General features: G+C 58.6%; 1 protein-coding gene across 1 annotated transcript; it reads right to left on the minus strand.

Moving 5' to 3' along the window:
* Positions 1-753: 753 nt before the first annotated feature.
* Positions 754-8,545, minus strand: GATA2 (GATA binding protein 2). The gene is made up of 6 exons (XM_049766564.1): positions 8,345-8,545; positions 7,409-7,687; positions 6,319-6,957; positions 4,380-4,525; positions 2,149-2,274; positions 754-1,604 (listed from the first exon to the last, which is right to left on the minus strand). Exons 2-6 carry the CDS (start codon positions 7,635-7,637, stop codon positions 1,305-1,307), a joined length of 1,440 nt encoding a protein of 479 aa, XP_049622521.1. The 5' UTR covers positions 7,638-7,687; positions 8,345-8,545; the 3' UTR covers positions 754-1,304.
* Between the last annotated feature and the right edge of the window lie 10,566 nt (positions 8,546-19,111).

The raw sequence follows: 19,111 nt of genomic DNA on the forward strand, positions 1-19,111 counted from the left end.
ACCACCGCACATAGAATCTACGCTCAGACACGGTTATGTACAGCTGTACCTTGGGTAGAATCCAGATAGCCACAACTAAATCGAGAGCAGAACCCAGGCATCTCCCTGGACCCCACAAAGTCAGGGGGGGCTCTCCCACCCACAAAGCCCCCCAGCTCCTGTGTCATCACCTGCCAGACCAGCCCCTCCACACGCACACACATCCCCGCAGTCCCTTCAAGGCAAGGACACTGAGGGTTCAAGAACTTCTCCAAAAGACAGCCTTGGTTTGTAGGTTTTATTCCTTTCCAGAGCAAGGGCTTGGGAGGCAAGGTACAATGAACTGGACCCCAAAATGAATTTAAAAAATAAAACAATTAACTCATCAGTGAGTTAAGCTTATGCAGTTTTTTTTTTTCTTCTTCTTCCTTTTTTAAATATTTTTTTTTCCTTTTGTCTCAGAGTGAGAGAGGGGAGGGCAGGGAGGTTGCAGAAAAAGACTTTATGTACACCTGGCAGAGAAGCGAGACTGAGCCGTGGCTGAGAGACAGTTCCCAGCAGCCTGTCTCAGGGTCAGGGAGCAAGCGGGGAGACGTCCCCCCCACCCTCCCACCCCCACCCCCAGCTCAAGAAACTCTTGTTTCCTTCCTGTGACCCAGCCCTGGCCTGGGAAGCTGCTCAGCTTAGCCTGTGATTGTCTCTGTCCTTCAAGGCCTAGAGGCCAGGCATGCAGGCTCAGCCTCCTGGTAGCCTTGGGGCAGCCCAGACGAGATGGGGTGCAGGCTTTGGGGCTGCAGAGGTGGCCCCACAACCTGGCAGGTGGACAGTCCAGGCAGTACTGAGTGCGGAGGAAGAAGCTGAAGAATTTAGATGCAGGCAGCTCAGACACCCTCCCACCCCCCCCAAGACTCCAGGTCATCCGGTGAAACACCAGAGCAAAATAAATTATTTCTGCCTCCTCCCATTTCTTCCTCCAAAAATTGATTTCTTCGTTTGAACCTCACTTCCCTCCTCTCTTCTCTCAGATCCATGTATTTTCTGCTCCCCCAATGGGACCATAGCTAGGGCACCTCCCAGCCCCTGGGGGAAACTTCACAGTGGCGGCCAGCGGCTGAGTGGGGTGCCCAGGGGCGAGGCAAGTGGGCTCCGTGGGCTGCCAGGAGTGGCATCAGTCTTCAGGAGGGGAGCTGGGCAGCTAAGGGTCTGGTCCACTTGCCAGGGGCGCAGCCTGTATCCGGGAGTGATGCCGGTGGGTCAGTCGCCCTCCGAGGCATCTGTCGGTCGGTCGATTGGTCCCCGTCTGTCTGGTCAGTGGGGTTGGTCCCCTAGCCCATGGCAGTCACCATGCTGGAGGGGTGGGGATGGCCAAAGGAGAGGCTAGAGGAGGGGTGGATAGGCGTCGGGGTGGGCAGGATGTGTCCGGAGTGGCTGAAGGGCGGGAGGTGGCCCACGGGGGCCATGTGTCCAGCCAGGGCAGCAGCGCTGAATGGGGTGGACTTCTCTTGCATGCATTTTGATAGCTCCTCAAAGCACTCGCTCCCCTTCTTGCTTTTCTTGGACTTGTTGGACATCTTCCTGTTCCGAGTCTGGATTCCTTCCTTCTTCATGGTCAGTGGCCTGTTCACCTGGGGTGGAGGAAGCCACCAAACCTCAGTGCCATAATGTGGGGTATAGGGGGTCCCGTTCCCTTCCCAGAAACTGTGTGCCCTGGCCTGGAGCAGCTCTAGAAAAAGCTTCCAAGCCTTGCCCGCCCTTCCAGCAAAGTTTGGCTGGGCTTTCTTAAGGGAAGGGCAACTTTTCATTGTATAGGGTTTGCCCTGCACCCTGCAGAGGGCCTTGGAGCCTGAGCTCTGTGCCAGCACATGCTTCAGACTTCGGTTTTGGAAGGTCTAGACCTGCTTGGACCCCACTAGAAAGTGTGTGTGTGTGTGTGTGTGTGTGTGTGTGTGTGTGTGTGTGTGTGTGTGTGTGTTTAGGGGGGCTTGGGAATGAGGGTGGCGTGGCTTTTGGGCCAGTCTGCCCTCTCTTCTGGGAACCCCTCTGGCGCCCCGCAGCAGCTTGCCAAGCCAAGCCAAGCCAAGCTGCCTGCATAGGCTGGGCCGCTCCTGGCCGCACAAAGCTCAGGCGGCCCCCGGGGAGGGGTGGGGCAGTGAGGCGGGGCCGACTTACATTGTGCAGCTTGTAGTAGAGTCCACAGGCGTTGCACACAGGGTCCCCATTGGCGTTCCGGCGCCATAAGGTGGTGGTTGTCGTCTGACAATTTGCACAACAGGTGCCGGCTCTCCTGGCAGCGGACTGGGAGGGAAGGAGGGCAGAGAGAGGGGGGCGGACGGCGTCAGCAGGCCTGGCTCCCACGCCCCACCTCGACCTCCCTCGCTTGGCCCTGACTCCCCCACCCAGGAGGGAAACTCTCACGGGGGAATCCAGGCATCTCAGAGCCCTGGAATTTTAGAATCTGAGACCTCAACAACCACACGACTTCAGCATGCAGAACTCTCTAGGGGCTGATCTCAGAAGCAAGGCAGGAGGGCCGTGGGGTGGGGAAGGTGGGGGAGTGGAGAGCACGAAATGCAAAGGGAGACCGATTCCTGCAAACACCCACCAAACAATCTTCACAGGTGGGGAAACTGAGGCCCCCCTCGAAGGACTCTCTTGTCTAAGAAGACTGGTTTGGTCCCCCTGGAGCGCCTATTTTCTATTACAAATCCCCCTTAAAATGCCTGGTGGCATCGGTCTGGGGTCTGGGGGCGGGGTGGGAATGTCTTAGAATTAAGTGACCAGAGCTGGGATGGGGGGAAAATAAAGTTTCAGGAGTCTGCGGGCCCCTGCTCTAGAAGATGGGTAGCTGCAAGGCATGTGTGGCTCTTTCAACGAAATTGAGCCCTAGTTTAATCAAGTTACAGATTCAAATTTGGGGGATCTTCCAAACTGCGCCAGCTAGTTTCAGGAGCCTGCCACTGCCTGTGGTGGGTCCTTGTGGATCCAAACACATCCAGTACCACAGGTAGGTAGCACAGGGCTAGTCTGTCTGCCACACCCCGTGTGCCTGAATTCTAAGGGGCCCCCAGCCCTCAGGGAACGCAGGGCAGAGGTGATGTGGAAATTAGTCTTTGGTTCCTGGAGATTGGACTGAACTCACCCAGAGAGACCATGGGGGCAACCCCCAAAGCGGTCCTCACAGCCCAGCTCCCAAAATGCACACCCCACAAACACACATATACATCCCAGAGAATCCGAGGCCACAGAGGTAGGATGGGGGTGGAAACCAGCTAAAGGCTGGAATGGCCCCAGGTCCGAGTCAGGCAGCAGCTACAGGGGGTGGGGAGGGATGAGGGTGAGTAACCGGCCCGAGGCTGGAATTCTGACTCAGGGGCCAACGCCGCATCCTCCCCCCACTACCCCCACCCAGGGCCCTCACTCCACCCTCGAACCAGGAAAAAAAAAAAAAGAAAAGAAAAAAAAAGAAAAAGAAATGGCCTTATGTGTATGGGGGGGAGTGGGAGGGCAAGGAGAAGGGGGCAAATGGGCCAGCAATTTAAGCCTCGTAAATCACTTCGCCCTGAAAAAAAAAATCTATTTATTATTCTTAGCATTTTTACGCATTATTTGCAGAGCGGAGGGTATTAGAAATTTCAAAACAGCCCAGCAAGAGGCAGGACTGAGCCGGGGAGACACTCCAAACTCGCGGAGTCCGGAAACAGAAACACGAAGTTTCCTTATCTGCAGCCTGCAGATGTCCGGATAGGAAACTCGGGCAGGAGATCCGAAAGGGCATTTTTTTTAAATCACTCAAATGAAAATACACAGTATAGGTGACTCCATGGAAAAATAATAAAGCGCAGGGTTGGTTTGGTTTTTTTTTGGGGGGGGGGGAGGCAGGGGTGGGTAGGCTGGTGTTAGTGTAGATTTTATTTAAATCAGCAGGAGGAGACTGTGTTGGGAGCAGAGAGACTGACTGTTCCTGAGCTCCCAGGGAAAATTACTTCATGGCCCTATTTTAAAAAAAATAAATGGGGGGAGTTAAACAGAGGCCTAGGGAAGGGAGCGAGCGACAGGGCAGGCCCTGGGACTGTCTGCGTAGTAATAGGGGGGATGTCGGATGGAGCCTGCGGGAGTGAGGAAGGTTCCCAGTAGTAGGGTGTTGCAGAGAAGGAAGTTCAGCTGGGCAGGTGGGGAAGAGGTTAGGGGGCCGAAAGATGGGCAACCCCAACTGACATCCATGTGATTTTTATGCTAAAAGAGGATGACTAAAAGTGGGGCGCTGCCTTGGATGAGGGGGGGGCTGCTATGATTTTAGTTCCAGCTGAAAGTTGCCAAGGGTGCTATCCCTAAGTGAGCAGCTGCTGGGGGATGCTTCCTGGTACCTGCCGCCAGTCCCCCCCTGCAATGCCTCCACCTACCAATCTCCGCTTGGGCTTGATGAGTGGCCGGTTCTGCCCGTTCATCTTGTGATAGAGTCCACAGGCATTGCACAGGTAGTGGCCGGTGCCATCTCGCCGCCAGAGAGGGGTGGCTGTGGCCCCGCAGTTAACACACTCGCGACCTTCTGGAAAGGGACGGGGAGAAACCAGGTCGGCTTAGCCCAGAGGGTCAGAGAAGGGGTCAGGGTGGGAGAAGAGGGGGTGAAGGGCAGAACCAGCACCAGTCTGGAGGGGCAACCAGATCCTGGGCTCCAGCAGGGTTGGGTCTGTGTTCTAACCTGAGTCTAAAAGGGGTATGGGGGTGTCCCCGTGGGAGAAGGGGGTTCAGAGAGCAGGTTAAGGCCACATCCCCTGCACTACATCCTGAGGCGAAAGAAGGGAAGCAAGACTGGAAGGAGGAGAGGGGCCAGGGCTCCGGGGAGTCTCTCAGATCGGAGAAAGGTATTTACAGCAAACTTTGCCTGTGGCAGGACAGGAGTTGCCCAGCCTGACCTGGCTGGGCCTGGGGGGCAATGTGGGCCCCTTTTTCCTCCCGCCTTTCCTGGCTTTCTTCTTTCAGAGCTTTCTCCTAGGCTGCCATCTCTCCTCCACCATTTATCTCTCCGTTCCCTTCTTTCGGCTCAACTCAGGGCAATATCCTTTCTTTCCCCCTACCTTAAGCCCCCCCAACACACACACACACACACACACACACACACACACACACACACACAGCTGAGTTCTGGACTCATTCTTCTTTAAGTTTAAATACTAGCCCTTTCATTTTGAGGCTAAGTAGAAGAAATTACCCTCTTTTTTGTTGTTGTTGCTGCTGCTGGGGGGGGTGGTGGTGGTAGAGGAGGGTGTTTTGTTTTGTCATTGTTGTTGTTTAAAGACCATCTGGAATTCAAATAGAATGGAAAACCAACAAACCAACTCGAGAGAAAGGACTAATTCAAGGCGAGCTGGCTGGTCCCACGGAGAGGGACCCAGAGTCCCAGAGCCTGAGGGTGGGGTGGGGGACCCAAAGGCGGTGCCTGGGGGCCATGGGGCCACTCAGCTGGGAGCTGTCTTAGCATCTTGTGACCCAGGGACCCAGGAAATTCCTGACCAGGGTCAGCTTCTCCCAGCAAAAGGGGGGAAATCCAAAACTTAGGAGTGAAAGTTTTTGAAAGCGTCCTTTTCCAGGGCTTAAGGGTAGAATGTGGCGTCAACAGCGGGCTTGTGCCGTGCCATTGGAAAAGCCCAGTCTCACCCCAGCCAGTTCAAGGAGGTAAGGCCCTTGGGTTTCTCTCCCAGATCCACTGGGCCAGAAGGAGGGAACAGGATGGTTTGCCAGGGGGCGGGGAGTAGGAACAGATCCTGGGAATGTTGTTGGGGGTGGGGGAATGTATCTCCCAAGGAGATGATGGTAGCTCCAACTCTAACTCCTAGGACCAGACTGCAGGAGTGAGAGAACCAGATTCCAGGAGGGTCAGCAGTCTCGACGTACGTACCCACAGCATAAGCACACGTCCGCACAAGTACCCGCAGCCTTCCCGCCTCACCTGCCCATGGCCTCCCCTCACCGGCTAAGGCGGGTCAGGATTGGAATTCTCACATAGCTTTGGATTTAGGGAGGGGTCAGGGTGGGGAAATTTCTAGTCTGTTTGCTGGTCTGGACATGGCGAGCCTCAGAGGGGAAGATAAAAACTATGGAAGGCAACCCAACGCTGGGGTCCCACCTCCCCCAGGAGCACTTTGAGGAGGAAGATTTTTTAGTTCACCACTTCGCCACACTTCAAGAGCCGCATAAAGGGGTCTCAGGCTTTGAGGTGGGGTGGACATCACTCACCCTCAGATGGAAGAGGTCAACAACAAAGCCCTTCTCCCCTATCCAAAGTTCCCCCCCCCCAAATAAAAAACACCCTTCTCCCCTCCAGCAGCTTCCTGGCCTTACCTGAGCAGGACCGAGCCTTGCTCCTTTGCTTGGGGGTGAAGCTGGAGCTGGGGCCCCCCAGGAAACCTCCGGGGTGGAAGAGTCCCCCGCTGTAGTCATGGGCAGTGGCCGGCACGTAGGACGGGTACGTGGGAATCGGGTGGTGCGTGGCCGGCTGTGTGCCCATGGCCGCCAGGCCTGGACGCAGCGGGCTGCCGCTTTCCAGCTTCATAGTCTCGGTCAGTGACACCTGGTATTTGACGCCATCCTTGTCCTCACCCCTGGCCACACTCCCTCCAGCTGATGAAGAAGCTGGGGAGGCTGCCCCAGTGGTGCTGGGGTCAGGAGACACTTCCTTGGGTGGCGTGGGTGGGAAGCCAAAGAGATGAGAGCCGGAGTGGGCTGCAGTGGGGGTGAGGGAGGTCACGGAGCTCCCGCTGCCTCCCCCACTCCCACCTCCTGCCCCAGGGTACACGGAGAGAGGCCCACCGGGGCCACCAGCAGCTGAGGGATGCAGTGGTGTCTTGGAGAAGGGGCTCACTGTCCAGGGATTGTGGTGGTGAGCAGCAGCTGAGAGGGCCGCTTTGCCTCCATCCAGCCAGGGCAGGCCCGGGCTGTGCAACAAGTGTGGCCGGCACATCTGGCCACCGGTCAGACGCGCTGTTGGAAAAGGGAGCGAGGTCAGGGTGTGAAGGGACCCAAAGGCGCATCCAGACATGCTGATACCAACCCTCATGAACTCCTTCCCCCCCAAAAATATTATGAGAAAGGTAACACCCCCAACTGATGATAATCAGGAATGTCCGTCGTCCCGGGTGGAAGGACAAGTGGCATTTAAGCAACCTTCACTGGACTGGGCCTGGAAGGAACTCCAGGAAGGCTTTTTGGAATGGGGCAGAGAGCCCCAACTGGAATGGGGGCGCGCAGATCCCCTCAAAGACGCTGCTGTCCCCCACCTTTCCTGAGCCCCGACTCAGAGGTTGTTCCCATTCCTGCGGATCTCACATCCGGGAAGCAGGAGGCCGCAGGGCCCTCCTCCTAGCCTCGCCTCTCCCGCGCGCCCAAGGGCCAGGCAAGTGGCCTGGCTCCCGCGCCCCACTAGCTGGCTCACCGTGTGCGGGGCTGTAAGAGACGCGCGCTCGCGCGTGGGCCGGGTTGGCATAGTAAGGGTTGCCCTGGGAATCGAGGTGATTGAAGAAGACGTCCACCTCGTCGGGGGGCAGCAGCTGCGCGGGTTCCATGTAGTTATGCGCCAGGCCCGGGTGGTGCGAGTCGGGGTGCTGCGCATTGAGCACGGCGGGGTGCGCCATCCAGCGCGGCTGCTCGGGTGCTACCTCCATGGCCTGGCCAGCGGTGGAGACTCCGGATCTGGGCGGAGGTGGCTGCGGCCCTGCGGGATGGAAGGGGGTGGGGGTGACGTTGAAGGGCGCCGGAGGGGCCGGACGACCCTCAAGTCCCCCTCTTCCATGCACCCCCATCTCCCCGCCTGCGCCCTGACCTAACTAACTGTCCACCCGCGACTGCGTCCCGGGTGGGAGGAAAGCCACCAAACCCAAAACGAAAGAAAAGCCAGCGCGGGGAGGTCATCCACGTACCCTCGTTTAGGCGACACCCCCGTCCTTAGCCACTCCCGATGTTAGGGACCACCCCAGTACAACGCGATGCAGACGGGGCGAGGGCTTGGGGAGCCGCTCACTCCGAGCCCCCACCTTCCCTCTCCAGCAAAACATCAACAAATGAAAGTTAAGACGCAAGGGCGTCCCCGCATCCACCAGGGCGCACGAGCGTCGCAATTTGGCACCCACGTTTTCGGTGCCCGAGTCGCACCCCAAAAGAGCGCACGCAGCCCCACCCTCCCAGAAGCGGCCTCAGTCACATCGCGCACTCCCCAGGAGGTTTCAGAGGGGGGGGGAACCTCTCCAGAATCACCCCCCAAAAGCAGGCACACCTAGACACACACCTCCCCACAATCCATTCCCAAACAGGACCTCGCAGGGTTTTGGTGCGCCCCAGTTCCTCCCCTCCAGCTCCTGCACCCCAAACTTACGCGCACACACACAGAACCGCGGAGAAAGGTGGGGGGGCACGGTCTCAGAATGGGGCGCAGCAGCAGCAACAGCAGCAGCAGCAAAGGGGACCCTGAGCTGGGCGCCCAGAGGGGTTCACGCGGTCGGAGTGGGGGGCAGCGCGCGCCTCGGCCTCTCGCCCGCCGGGCTCCGGCCCCTCTGCATCCTCCGGCCGCCCTGGCGCCAGCTCGCGACTCCTGCACAGACATGAAGCGGGGGCCGCGCACGCCTAAGAAGCCCATGCCAGCCAATCAGCGCCCCGCGCCGCCCAGCCTCCGCCCCCCATTGGCTGCGCCCTCCACTCCAGGCCCGCTGGACTCCCGGACTGACCCCCGGGCCGGCCCCCCTGGGCGGGCGGACCCCCTCCCAGCGCCCTCCCGGCGGCCCCTGCTGCCAACGCGCGCCCTCCAAGCTCAGGGACCCACACCCCCCTTGGGCCCGAGGCTGTGCAGGCTCTCCTGGGTGCCCACACCTCTGCGCCAATCGTGCGCCCTGGCCCTAGGGATGGCCTTCAAGGGGGGTTTGTTCAAGGGGGGGTTGTTCAAGTGCAGTTTGCTCCCTCCTTTTGCTCCAGGGCGCTCACCCTCTGGGGTCTTCCAGCTACCCCAACCCGGCTCCTTGCAAGACTCGGGGATGCCATCTTCTTTGCCCCCCACGCGTGGCCAGTCGCTGTCTTGCTGCCACCTGGCCTCTCCATGCACTGCCCTAACTCCTAAGTGGGCTCAGGGTGCGTGGGGAGGATGGTTCTAGGGAATTAGTGGGAGTCATGAAGGACAGGCACTCGGGGAGGGGGGGCCCAGTGAGCCTCAAGGTCCAGCTCAGGACTGTGCTGGACCAGGCTGGCGGTGGCCTGGCCACAGAGGTGGCGGCTCCAGAGGGGGGAAGGGGCGTCCCCTTCCCGGGCGTGGCCTCCGCAGACCAACGGGCCGAACTGCCTGGGGCGAGGCCGCGGAGACCCGGACTGGCGCCGGCGCCGGCTCGCGGGAGACGCCTGGGGCTGGAGGAGGAATTTTTCTTCCCTCTGGAGGGGGGTCCCTAAGGCTAGAAGGGAAAGGGGGGGGGATGATGGGCGGAGAAACAGGCCTTTAGGTCACCTGGAACAAGAACCAGGGTGCACAAAAAGTGCCCTGCACTTTGCGTCCGGGTGCCCTGTAGTCCCCCTCTTGCTGTCTCCCATCCTACAGACGATGTAGGAGACCCAGGCACCTAGAAAGACCGATGCCAACCGAGACAGGGGGGTGCGGAAACAGAAAATGGGGGGGGGGTGCGGTGGTGGCTAAGACAGGTGTGGGGGGCCCGGGGGTGGGATCAGAGATCTGCAAATCCTTGCCCCTCACTGGGCCCACATCTCTCTCTCTCTCTCTCTCTCTGGAGTGGCCCCCAGGGGTCCCAGGTGGTTTGGAGCAGGGGGACGGGTGGGGGTCCGGGCCACCCTCGGGGGGCTGGGGGAGGGGCGCGGGGGATTGACAGTAGGTAATTGGGTAACTGGAGGCGGCTTCTCCGGCCGGGCAGCCCCGCCACCGCGACGCCGGGCCCCTGACGTCACCCGATTCGCCAGGAAATGAACTTTTTAATAATCCAAGGAGGGAGGAAAGCCCTCGGTCCCTTCGGCTCCGGGGGCGCCCTGGCAGCCAGGCCCCACTCCGCGGACGCACACCCCCCCCCGGGACCCTCTCGGGGTGCCCAAACGAGCAGCGTCCCTGGGGAGTGCAAGGCCTGGCCCCGGGGGTCCTGCGGTGGCTGTGTCCAGCTCCCATTCGAGGCACACCTTTGGACCCCCCGTTCAGGTAAAGACTCGGGTCTGGGGGTGCAGAGCCCCAGCTTGCTGGGAACCCCGCTCTGCTGGGGCGCGCGGGGACCGGACCACCCGGAGCCCGGCTGGAGAGGAGGCCGGCGCGGCGACTGCCCGGGGAAGGCGCACCCAAGCCGGCGGCCGGAGCTTGAGTCCAGGGCGCAGAGGGAACCTCGGTAGTGGAACGGGCAGGTGAGAGGTGTCCGGGGCTATGGGAGGTTTCACGCACCCCAAAAAGCTCTGGCCGGGAGAGGGTCTAGGCTCCCCCCAGCTGCAGTTTAAGGTCCACCGGCGCTGGCGCGTAAAAACGGGGATCGCCGCTTGCTTTTGCGTCTCCGGAGACTAATTGGGGAGTCTCTCTGGAGGCCATTCTAGTGGACCCCCCGGACAGTCCCCGGCTTTCCGGATAGCCTGTCCCACGCGAGGTTCCACCCCGGGGCTCAGAACCGAAATTGCCGCAGACCCAAGGGGTAGCCGGCCGCGGAATGGTGCGCGCAGGAGCCTAGGAGAAAGAAGCCTTTCCACGCGGGGCTGCGACCCACCGACCTGGGCTGCAAGGGAGGTGACCGCTCGTCGCCCCTCCGAGAAGCAGGTAATTCGCCTCTTTGCCTCCTACCACCCACCCCCCAAGAAGACTCAGTTTTAAAATGAACCCCCCCCCCAATTCTGGGCGGGTCTGCAGCTTCATCCTGACCAGCTCTGCTTCTGGGCAGCCGGTTTCCTCTGGAAAGCCGGAGCTGGGGTAGATGGAAATCACCGACCGGATCGAGTTTATGGGGGGGGGGGGACCCCTTGCGCCCTCCGCAGCCCTGCGCTGCCCACCGTGCCTGGACCACAGCCGGGATTTAAAAAGCGAGCTCGGCGGCTCAGAAAAACTCCGCTCGGAAGAGCTTAGCAGAGCGGTTAAGCAATGCTTAAGCCGGGGCCTCTGGAGACTCACACCGCCTCCCTTCCTGCAATGCCGTCTTGGAGTGAAAAAAAAAAAAAAAAAAAAAAAAAGAGGGAAAGGGGGGACCCATTCTGGCCTCTGGAGGCCTTCAGGGTCGCCTTTCTTCATAAAGCAGGCCAAGGACGGGCTGCGCCCCGGCCTGCACTGTGATTGGAGTTTCCTGCGTTGGATGCGGGACTGCTCCGTTCTCCCGCAGGAGAGCTAACCGATCTGCAGAGACATGAGGGAGGCTGGCAGCAGAGCTCACAGCTGGCTAATAAAGCGGTCTCCACCCTAGTCTTCGCTGTCTCTGTCTGCCAGAACCACAGACACTGGCCCAGAGCCTCACACACTGGGCAGCCGAGACAGACCGACCATTCCGCCGGCTCTTGCGCCGGCCCCTTGGCACATCACTCGCATCTTTCCAGTATCGACTGGGGCCTAAGGGATGGCCATTGCGTAGCTGGAGAACTCAATTATTCCAGTATAAGGTCATGCATGGGCTTGAATAATGGTGGGTCTCCAGAACACCTTGTCGGGGGAGCCTTGGTCCCTTCTCCATTACTATGTCGCTTCTCAGGTGCTGTTGAGAAACTATCTTTTTTTCCTGACCTGGGAGGCAGGTTTTTGAGTGGAATAGGGGACCAGACACAGTGAAACGGAATTTTCTAATGGAGTTCCAAGCTGAGTCGCCTTACCCTGCTGAGTTTTCTGGGGGTGGTTGGGTGCTTTTACTCCAGAACTGTAGAGCTCAGGGATCCCACCTTTCCTAGGCCTGAGTTGGCCTCTCAACTGCCCAGATCTTGGGTAAGTACCAAAGAGGCATCCCTTGCAGTGCCTGCCCTTTGTTTAAACTTAGCTCATCGAGGCAGACCTCTTGGGACCCTAAGTTTGCTCTCTTTGTAACCGAATTCTTCTCACCTTTTCCTATGGTGATGGGCATCTAATTGGCCCCTCCAGGGTGTGCTGGAGGAAGGTTTGCCAAGATGTGTTTACTGAACTGCCCTCCACTGGAAAGTTTAATTGCAATCAATTGAATGGCCTCTTGGCCCCAAACTGTCCGAGGACCTTGAAGAGGACTTGGGGAGAGTTTGAGCCAGAAATGGGGGGAGGTCATAAATCTCCTCTAAAAAAAGGGGGGGGGCTCGAATATGTTTAGGCCTCGGATAGCTGTCCTTTCAGAAAAAGGGGTTTCCCTCCTGCTCTTTGGAATTTACTCCTGGATCTGGAGGCCTGTCTCATCTGTGTCTGGGCCTCTTCAACCCCTAAAGTCCCAGTGTCTGAGAAGACGGAATGCCCAAACTGCTGCTGCCACCAGGGAGGTCTTCGTGTTCCTCTACAGCCCACAGCCTCTCGCAGGTCCCCGCTGAGACCTGCCGACCATCGGTCCTTTCTCCCTCCGGACACAGCCACGGTTTAACCAAGAGCACCCGGCGGCCCGCGGCGTGACAACTGTTTAAATCCGTTTCGTTAGATGCAATTTGTTTGCAATTTGTCATCCCGCCTGCGAGACGCTCTCCAGACGCCTGGCTTGGCCGCATAGGCCCTACCTGCTTTCTCTCGAACCTTGCCTACCCACAAACGAATCCTTGCTCCCAATGCCCGCGTAGACCCGGAGCTCACCGCCAGAAGTTCCCCTCCAGGAAGAAGCGCCTTTTTCCAAAAACAACGAATTTCCTTCTTTCTTTTCCGGGAAAGGAACGGCCCGAGAACCCTGGACCCCCCCGAACATCGGATCTTTCCTCTCGTGATGGTGGGGGCAGCCTCAAGTTCCACCCCAGGCCCGGCTGAAGGATTCTGAATACCGGGGTGTCTGTAAACCCAGACCTATCCCCAGCAGCCAATGCTCACACACGCCTGCGGTGGCTCCATTCTTATTGAAATCTCACTAAACGGATTCCAACTCCGACTTGGGGCCCCGGAGGCTTGGGCTGAGGGTGGGGGCTTCCAGACCCGACGCTAGGCCCTCACCCGCACCCCAGTCTTTTAGGATAAAGGGCGCAGTGGCGCACGCTGGAACGAGCCGGGTTAAGCCGCGCAAAGCCGGCGCACGGGACCAGCCGGCAGGTGCAGCCGCCGCTCAGCGGGCCCGGCTCGGGCACGCCCGTCTCAACGGGCCCAGAGGTGGGGAAATCCGAAACAAAGGCCCCAGCTCTGGGGGTTAAAGGGAGAGGTGCAAGAGGGGTGTGCAAAAGGAATTCCGGGAATAACCGGGACTCTGGGCCCTTGGGATGTCGGTATGGAGAATGGCAAAAAGATGGGAGGGCAGAGCCAGACCTACAGTCCGTACCCACTGATCCCAAAATGCACCTTCTAAGGGGCCCTCCGAGAATTCGGGGTTCCAGCTGCCACCAAGGCTTGTGACAACACCGAAGGTCACAAATCAGAGGCTGTAACCTGGCCAGGCCAGACTGTGCGATTAGAGAGCCTGGAAAAGGGGTCACTGGAAGGACCGTGGCCAGAGAGAGTGTATAGGGGGAGACTTACCAAGAGAGGTGCAGCTGGACGGAGGGCCCAAAAGGCTCGGGTTGATGGGCACTCAAGGGCTGAGCGGCCGCATGGTGCAGTAGCCGGCTGCTTTGTTAGCAGTGGGTGACCAGAGGGGTCCGGCGGGGCTGGGGGGCCTGGCCACTCGGAGCCAAAGACCAGAGCAGAGAGCCGGTCAGCGCGTAGTAGCTTTCCTCTGCCTTTCCCTCCTCCCAGCCGGTCGCAGCTCTGCGCTTTATTTCCACCGCACTTGGAGGGGGCGGGAGCACCGCAGAGGAGCTGGTCCCAGCCGCTCTCGCTCTCTCTCTTTCTCTCTCTCTTTCCAGGCCACCCCCGCCTTGCACAGGGCACCCACACTCGCTCCCCAGCCCTCGGGGCCGCTGGCTCAGAAAGCCCTCGCCTCCTTTTATGCCACTCTCCCCGGGGACCCTCACAAGTGGGGAGCACACGAGTCCCCAACACACACCGCAAGTCCACAGCCACCCGCTCCTCTTTCTCCAGCCACTAGTTCTCACACGGCCACGCACACAGAGGTACACACGTGTGGGCGCACACGGCTCTGGCTGCGGGAGGGGGGTGGGGGGACATGGCCAGAGAGATCTGGGTCACACAGCTGCGCACACGTGCGCACATTCCAGACACACACGCTACTCCCTCACTCTGGCCCACTGTCACCAGCATGGGAGGATCTCTGTCCTCTCCTTTTCCCACTCTGACCCCCCATTCTCAGGTCCTCCGTTCATCCACTGCAGAGCAGAACAACAGAACTGGGGCCCCTGTCCCTGCTGGCTGAAGGCCCTCGCCTGCAGGGTGTGGAGTGGGGACTTGGTGACTTGTCCAGATGGGTGATGGGGGAAGTGAGTCTTTCCCAAAAGACGCCTCTGGATTGGGGAGCCAGGACAGCCTGCTCCTTGAACTTCCAAAGTCTACCAAGAAATTCAAGTCCACTGTGCAGTCCCCTGAGCCCCATTCCTGCTGCCCTGGGGCATTGAAAGTGGCCTGGGGGATCCTGGGTCCAAAGAGAAAGTGCTTTGCCCAGAAAGCATGAGAAGTATGCAAGGTTCCAGCAAAAAGGGTACCAGATCCCAGCCCCGGGAGGGTCTCTTTGGAAGCTGGTGTTACTGTGTAGCGCGCGGAAAAAACTGCCTCAGAGTGTGTGTGTGTGTGTGTGTGTGTGTGTGTGTGTAGGTGTACATGGACAGGGCAGGAACATGCATGCAGGTGTGGGCTTGAGACTAAAGTGTTGAAAGTATGTAGGCCCCCCAAGACTGTGCAGGACTTTTGGGGAGAGAGTTACATGCAGTTACATGCAGTTACATGCGTGAGTTGCATGCATAAGACACAGTCATAGCAATGCCCATGGGAAAGGAGTGTGTGACACTATGCATTTGTGCCCCTATGTCTGTCCATCTAAGGACACTGTTTCCTGGAGCCTGTGAAATGAAACATGCATCTGCCAGTGTTTATCTCTATATTTTTAAATTGTGGGGAGAGTGGCAGTATATGGTTGGGGGTCCCTGTGGCTCAGACTTGAGCAGATGTTGGTATCCATAAAGACTGTGGAGAGAGAAGAGAGTACCCAGTTGTGTTTGTGTCTCTGTCCAGAGCGCTTAAAAAAATGTTGGGGTGCTGTGTGTCGGCACCTTTGCATATGTGTGTGTGTGTGTGTGTGTGTGTGTGAGTACATCTCTGTGCCGTGTGTGTGGTCTGTGGCTGTCCTGGGGTGACAGGCTGTATGTCTACCCAGATTGCCTCCATGCACACCTTCCCCAGTGGCTGGGCGGGCGGGCAGGCAGCCAGGAGGACTGGGGTGCCATTTGCAGGGGGCACTTTCTGTCTGTCTGTGGGAGGGGAAGATGAGCTGATAAGGCTTATCTGTCGTCGCCAGTGCCACGCTGAATAACTGTTCTAATGAGCTGGCCTCGCTGGGACCACCGCTCCCAGGCACCCCCTCCCCACACTCCTTCGTCAGGGGGCGCCTGAGAGAGTCTGCTGGAGGGTTCCGGAGCAAACCCCTCATGAGCCCAATGGGGTCCAGAGCCTACGGAGCCTTTTTTTCTAGCCAGGCCTTGTTTCCTGGGAATAAGGCTCACAGTCTTGCACGCGCGCGCGCGCGCGCGCGCACACACACACACACACACACACACACACACAACCCATCCATCACCTCCCTGCTAAAGCCGGGGTGCCCTCCCAGACCCAGTCCTGCAGAAACAGAGGTGTGAGAACCTGAGATAGAAGCATAGCTGAGGGTGTGAAAGGGTCAGGACCTAGAGGTACCATGACAGATGGGGGGAAGTGGGTCTGAGACAGGGAGATCCCAGGATAGCATTATTTTTTTTCTTGTCTTGTTTCTTTTGGGGGCCACACCCAGCTGTGCTCTGGGTTTATTTACTGGGGATGCCGCCCAGGGGACGGTATGTGGTGCCAGGGATTTGAACTGGAACTTCCACACGCAGGACCAGCAAGTGTCTGAACCCCTGTACCCTCTCTGCATGTCCTTATCTTGAAGCCCCATGTCATAGGTGTGGGTGTGGGGGGCTAGGTGAATTAGGAGCCACTCAGGCCAGAGATATACTGAAAAAAGTGACAGAGGGCAAAGAGATGAAACAAAAATCAGCCAAACTGTTGAGCAGGAAGAAGACTGGCATGCAGGGGAGAGAGGAGAGAGAGAGAGAGAGAGAGAGAGAGAGAGAGAGAGAGAGAGAGAGAGAGAGAGAGAGAGAGAGAGAGAGAGAGAGAGAGAGAGAGAGAGAATATTACATAAAAACAGAACTGGGAAGGGAGAAGGGAACCCCAGAGACTGTGGATAATTTGTGGGATATGGGGCGAAGGGCCCCAGAGTGAATCAGAAGCATTTGGAGATGGGAAAGACGGGTGGGCAGGGATGGACCTCTAGAGGGAAGGAACGAGTGGGGAGCTCCAGGCCGGGCTGAGGGCGTGAGTGCCACGCCTGCGGGCCTCGCCTCGCAGGCCAGGCCGGGTGGGGGACCGAGACGCGGGCGGTGGAAGCGGGCAGGGGGGTCCACGCGCGGGGCTGCGCCGCTGTCCGGGGTAATTTTTCATCTCGGCCGGCTAATCTTTGTTCCCGGCGAAGATAATGAATAGCCAATCGTTATCTGCCCGGCTCCCGGAGGCTGCCCGAGAATAGGGTTGTACAGGGCTGGGAATTGTTTCCAAAGTGCCGCGGAATAAATGGCGTTCCTTATCTCTGCCTTCCAGATTATCGGAGCCCTTTCAGAGCGCTCACAACAAATGCGCCCGCCATCGAATGCATCATTTGCCACCGCAGATCCGCGCGCTGATGGCCAGGCCGATAGCCATCCGCGGGGGGCACCCCGGGGCGCCCAGCCCGAGCCAACCTCCCCCCAGAGTGTGTGCCCCGCGTGTGTGCGCACCGACTTGCTGGTGTTTGGGGTGCCGGTCCAACAAGTCCCATGTATATGTGGGAACCCCTAATAGACCGACTCCCTCAATCCAGGGGAGACCGCTGGAGAGAGTTGAAACAGGGGGTGCTTCAAGTGTGCGGTGGGGGGGGGAATTATGTGTATGGATGCGTGCATGCCCCTGAGGTGCATGGACACGTGTGAGCAGGAACGGGTGTGCGTCCTGTCTTGTCCCCGTGCGTCCTTGGGGTGAGCATTTTGGGGACGTTATCTGAGGGAGGTGAGGCTGTTTGCAGCACACGGAGATGGCCAGGACGCCACCCTGCCCTGCCGCTGTGGGTTCATGGGTTCAGGAGCTCAAGGTTTTACTCCTCTTCTTCATCACCGTTGTCCGTTACTCCGTGTGCCTCAGGCGCGCATCCTGCACACAGCGTTTTGGAGAACCTTTGGGCTTGTCATCTCAGGCGGTCCTGCCCCTGAGCATGCCATGCATGCAAGTGTCAGGGTCCATGGCAGAGTGCGCCTTGGGGAGTCCCTGGTTCTGTTTGCCAGTGGATGTGTACCCCACTCCTGGTTTGTCCACCAACGCGGGTGGGCCTAAGGAGGTGGCCATGGAGGGAGCGCCCTGGTTCTGTGCCTGCCGCATCGCATCGTAGGCTTGGTTGCTGGGATTGAAGACTATTCAGTTGGAGCCTTTCCTAACTAGCTCCAGAACAGGATGGTGTGTGCGTGGCACGAATGTGGTCCTCGTGGTAGCCAGAAGGGAAAGACAGTGGCATGATGCATGGGCATATGCCAAGGAATGGAATATGCCAAGAAGGATACCCATAAGCAAGCACAGGGAGTTGGGAGCCCCCAGGGCAGGGTCACACCCAGACCCAGCCTTGGAGAACCCCCAGCCTTGCTGTCCCTGAGAGGTCCCCTCGCAGAGAGTGACACGCGCCGCCGACAAAGGCTGTATTTTTCCAGGCGCGCGCGCGCCCCGCGATGGTCCCCATGGCGACGCAGATAGCGCCGCAGCCATTTTCCCTATCTGCACCGAGTTTATTATACAGTGGGATTAGCTCATCTCCAAGCAGGTCAAACCCAAAGTCACACACACACACACACAAACACAACCTGCGGCGCGAGTCCCGCCCCGCGCCCGCCAGCCTCCTCCCCTGCCCGGCCCCAGTCCCTGCCCGGGTCCCCAAGACCGACCCTGGAGCAGCCCATGAGTGGGCACACAGCTCCATCTAGCGGCCCTGGGCACCCCGAGTGGGGTCTCGGGGAGTGGGGCCGCCAGCAGAGGAGTCGCCCAAACCCTCCTATTAGGCCCCTTTGTTGGGGAGGTAAGCTCTCCTGAAGCAGGGGGTGCAATGTTTGGTCATCTCCATGACCCCACAGATAAAACAGCTTCATGGCTGGTGCACTTTGTGGGTGATATGGTGCAAGGACCGATGAACAGGCAGGAAATTACAGACAGGGAGAAACTGCACCCTGGAGATCTTTCTCTAGAAAGTAGGCACTGCATGTAAAATAAAAGCCAAGCCTTTGGGACCATCCGTGATCATGGATGTTCGCTGCGCTAACGTGATTTGACACCTTCTTGTCTGTGTTATCCAAGAGCGAATCCTTCCTGTGCCCAGATGCCAAATAAATCTCTTTCTCCCCTCTGCCCTGTTTTCTCAGTCACCGCTGTCGTTTTCTTTCTTTTGGTGTTTTGCTTTAGGGTCCACATCAGGTGATGTCTGGGGGCTCCTCATGGCTGCTCCCTTGGCTCAGAGGAGCCTGCGAGGTTCAAACCTCACAGAACTCTTCACGCGTAGCATGCCTGGCTCCAGCGCTTTGAGCCATCTGCTCATCGTGCTATATGTGTGTGTGTGTGTGTGTGTGTGTGTGTGTGTGTGTGTGTGTGTGTGTGTGTGTGTGTGTGTGTTTGGAGGGGTTACACCCGGCAGCACTCAGGGGTCACTCCTGGCTCTACTCTCAGAAATCGCTCCTGGCAGGCTCGGGGGACCATATGGGATGCCGGGATTTGAACCAGGGTCCTTCCATGCTATCTCTCCAGCCCCATCGTGCTATATTTTTTAATTTGTTTTTTGGGCCACACCTGCCAGCCCTCTGAAATTACTCCTGATAGGCTTAGGGGACCATCTAGGATAACAGGGTTTGA

This window comes from Suncus etruscus, chromosome 20 (assembly GCF_024139225.1).
Source record: "Suncus etruscus isolate mSunEtr1 chromosome 20, mSunEtr1.pri.cur, whole genome shotgun sequence".
Classification (NCBI taxonomy): Eukaryota; Metazoa; Chordata; class Mammalia; order Eulipotyphla; family Soricidae; genus Suncus; species Suncus etruscus.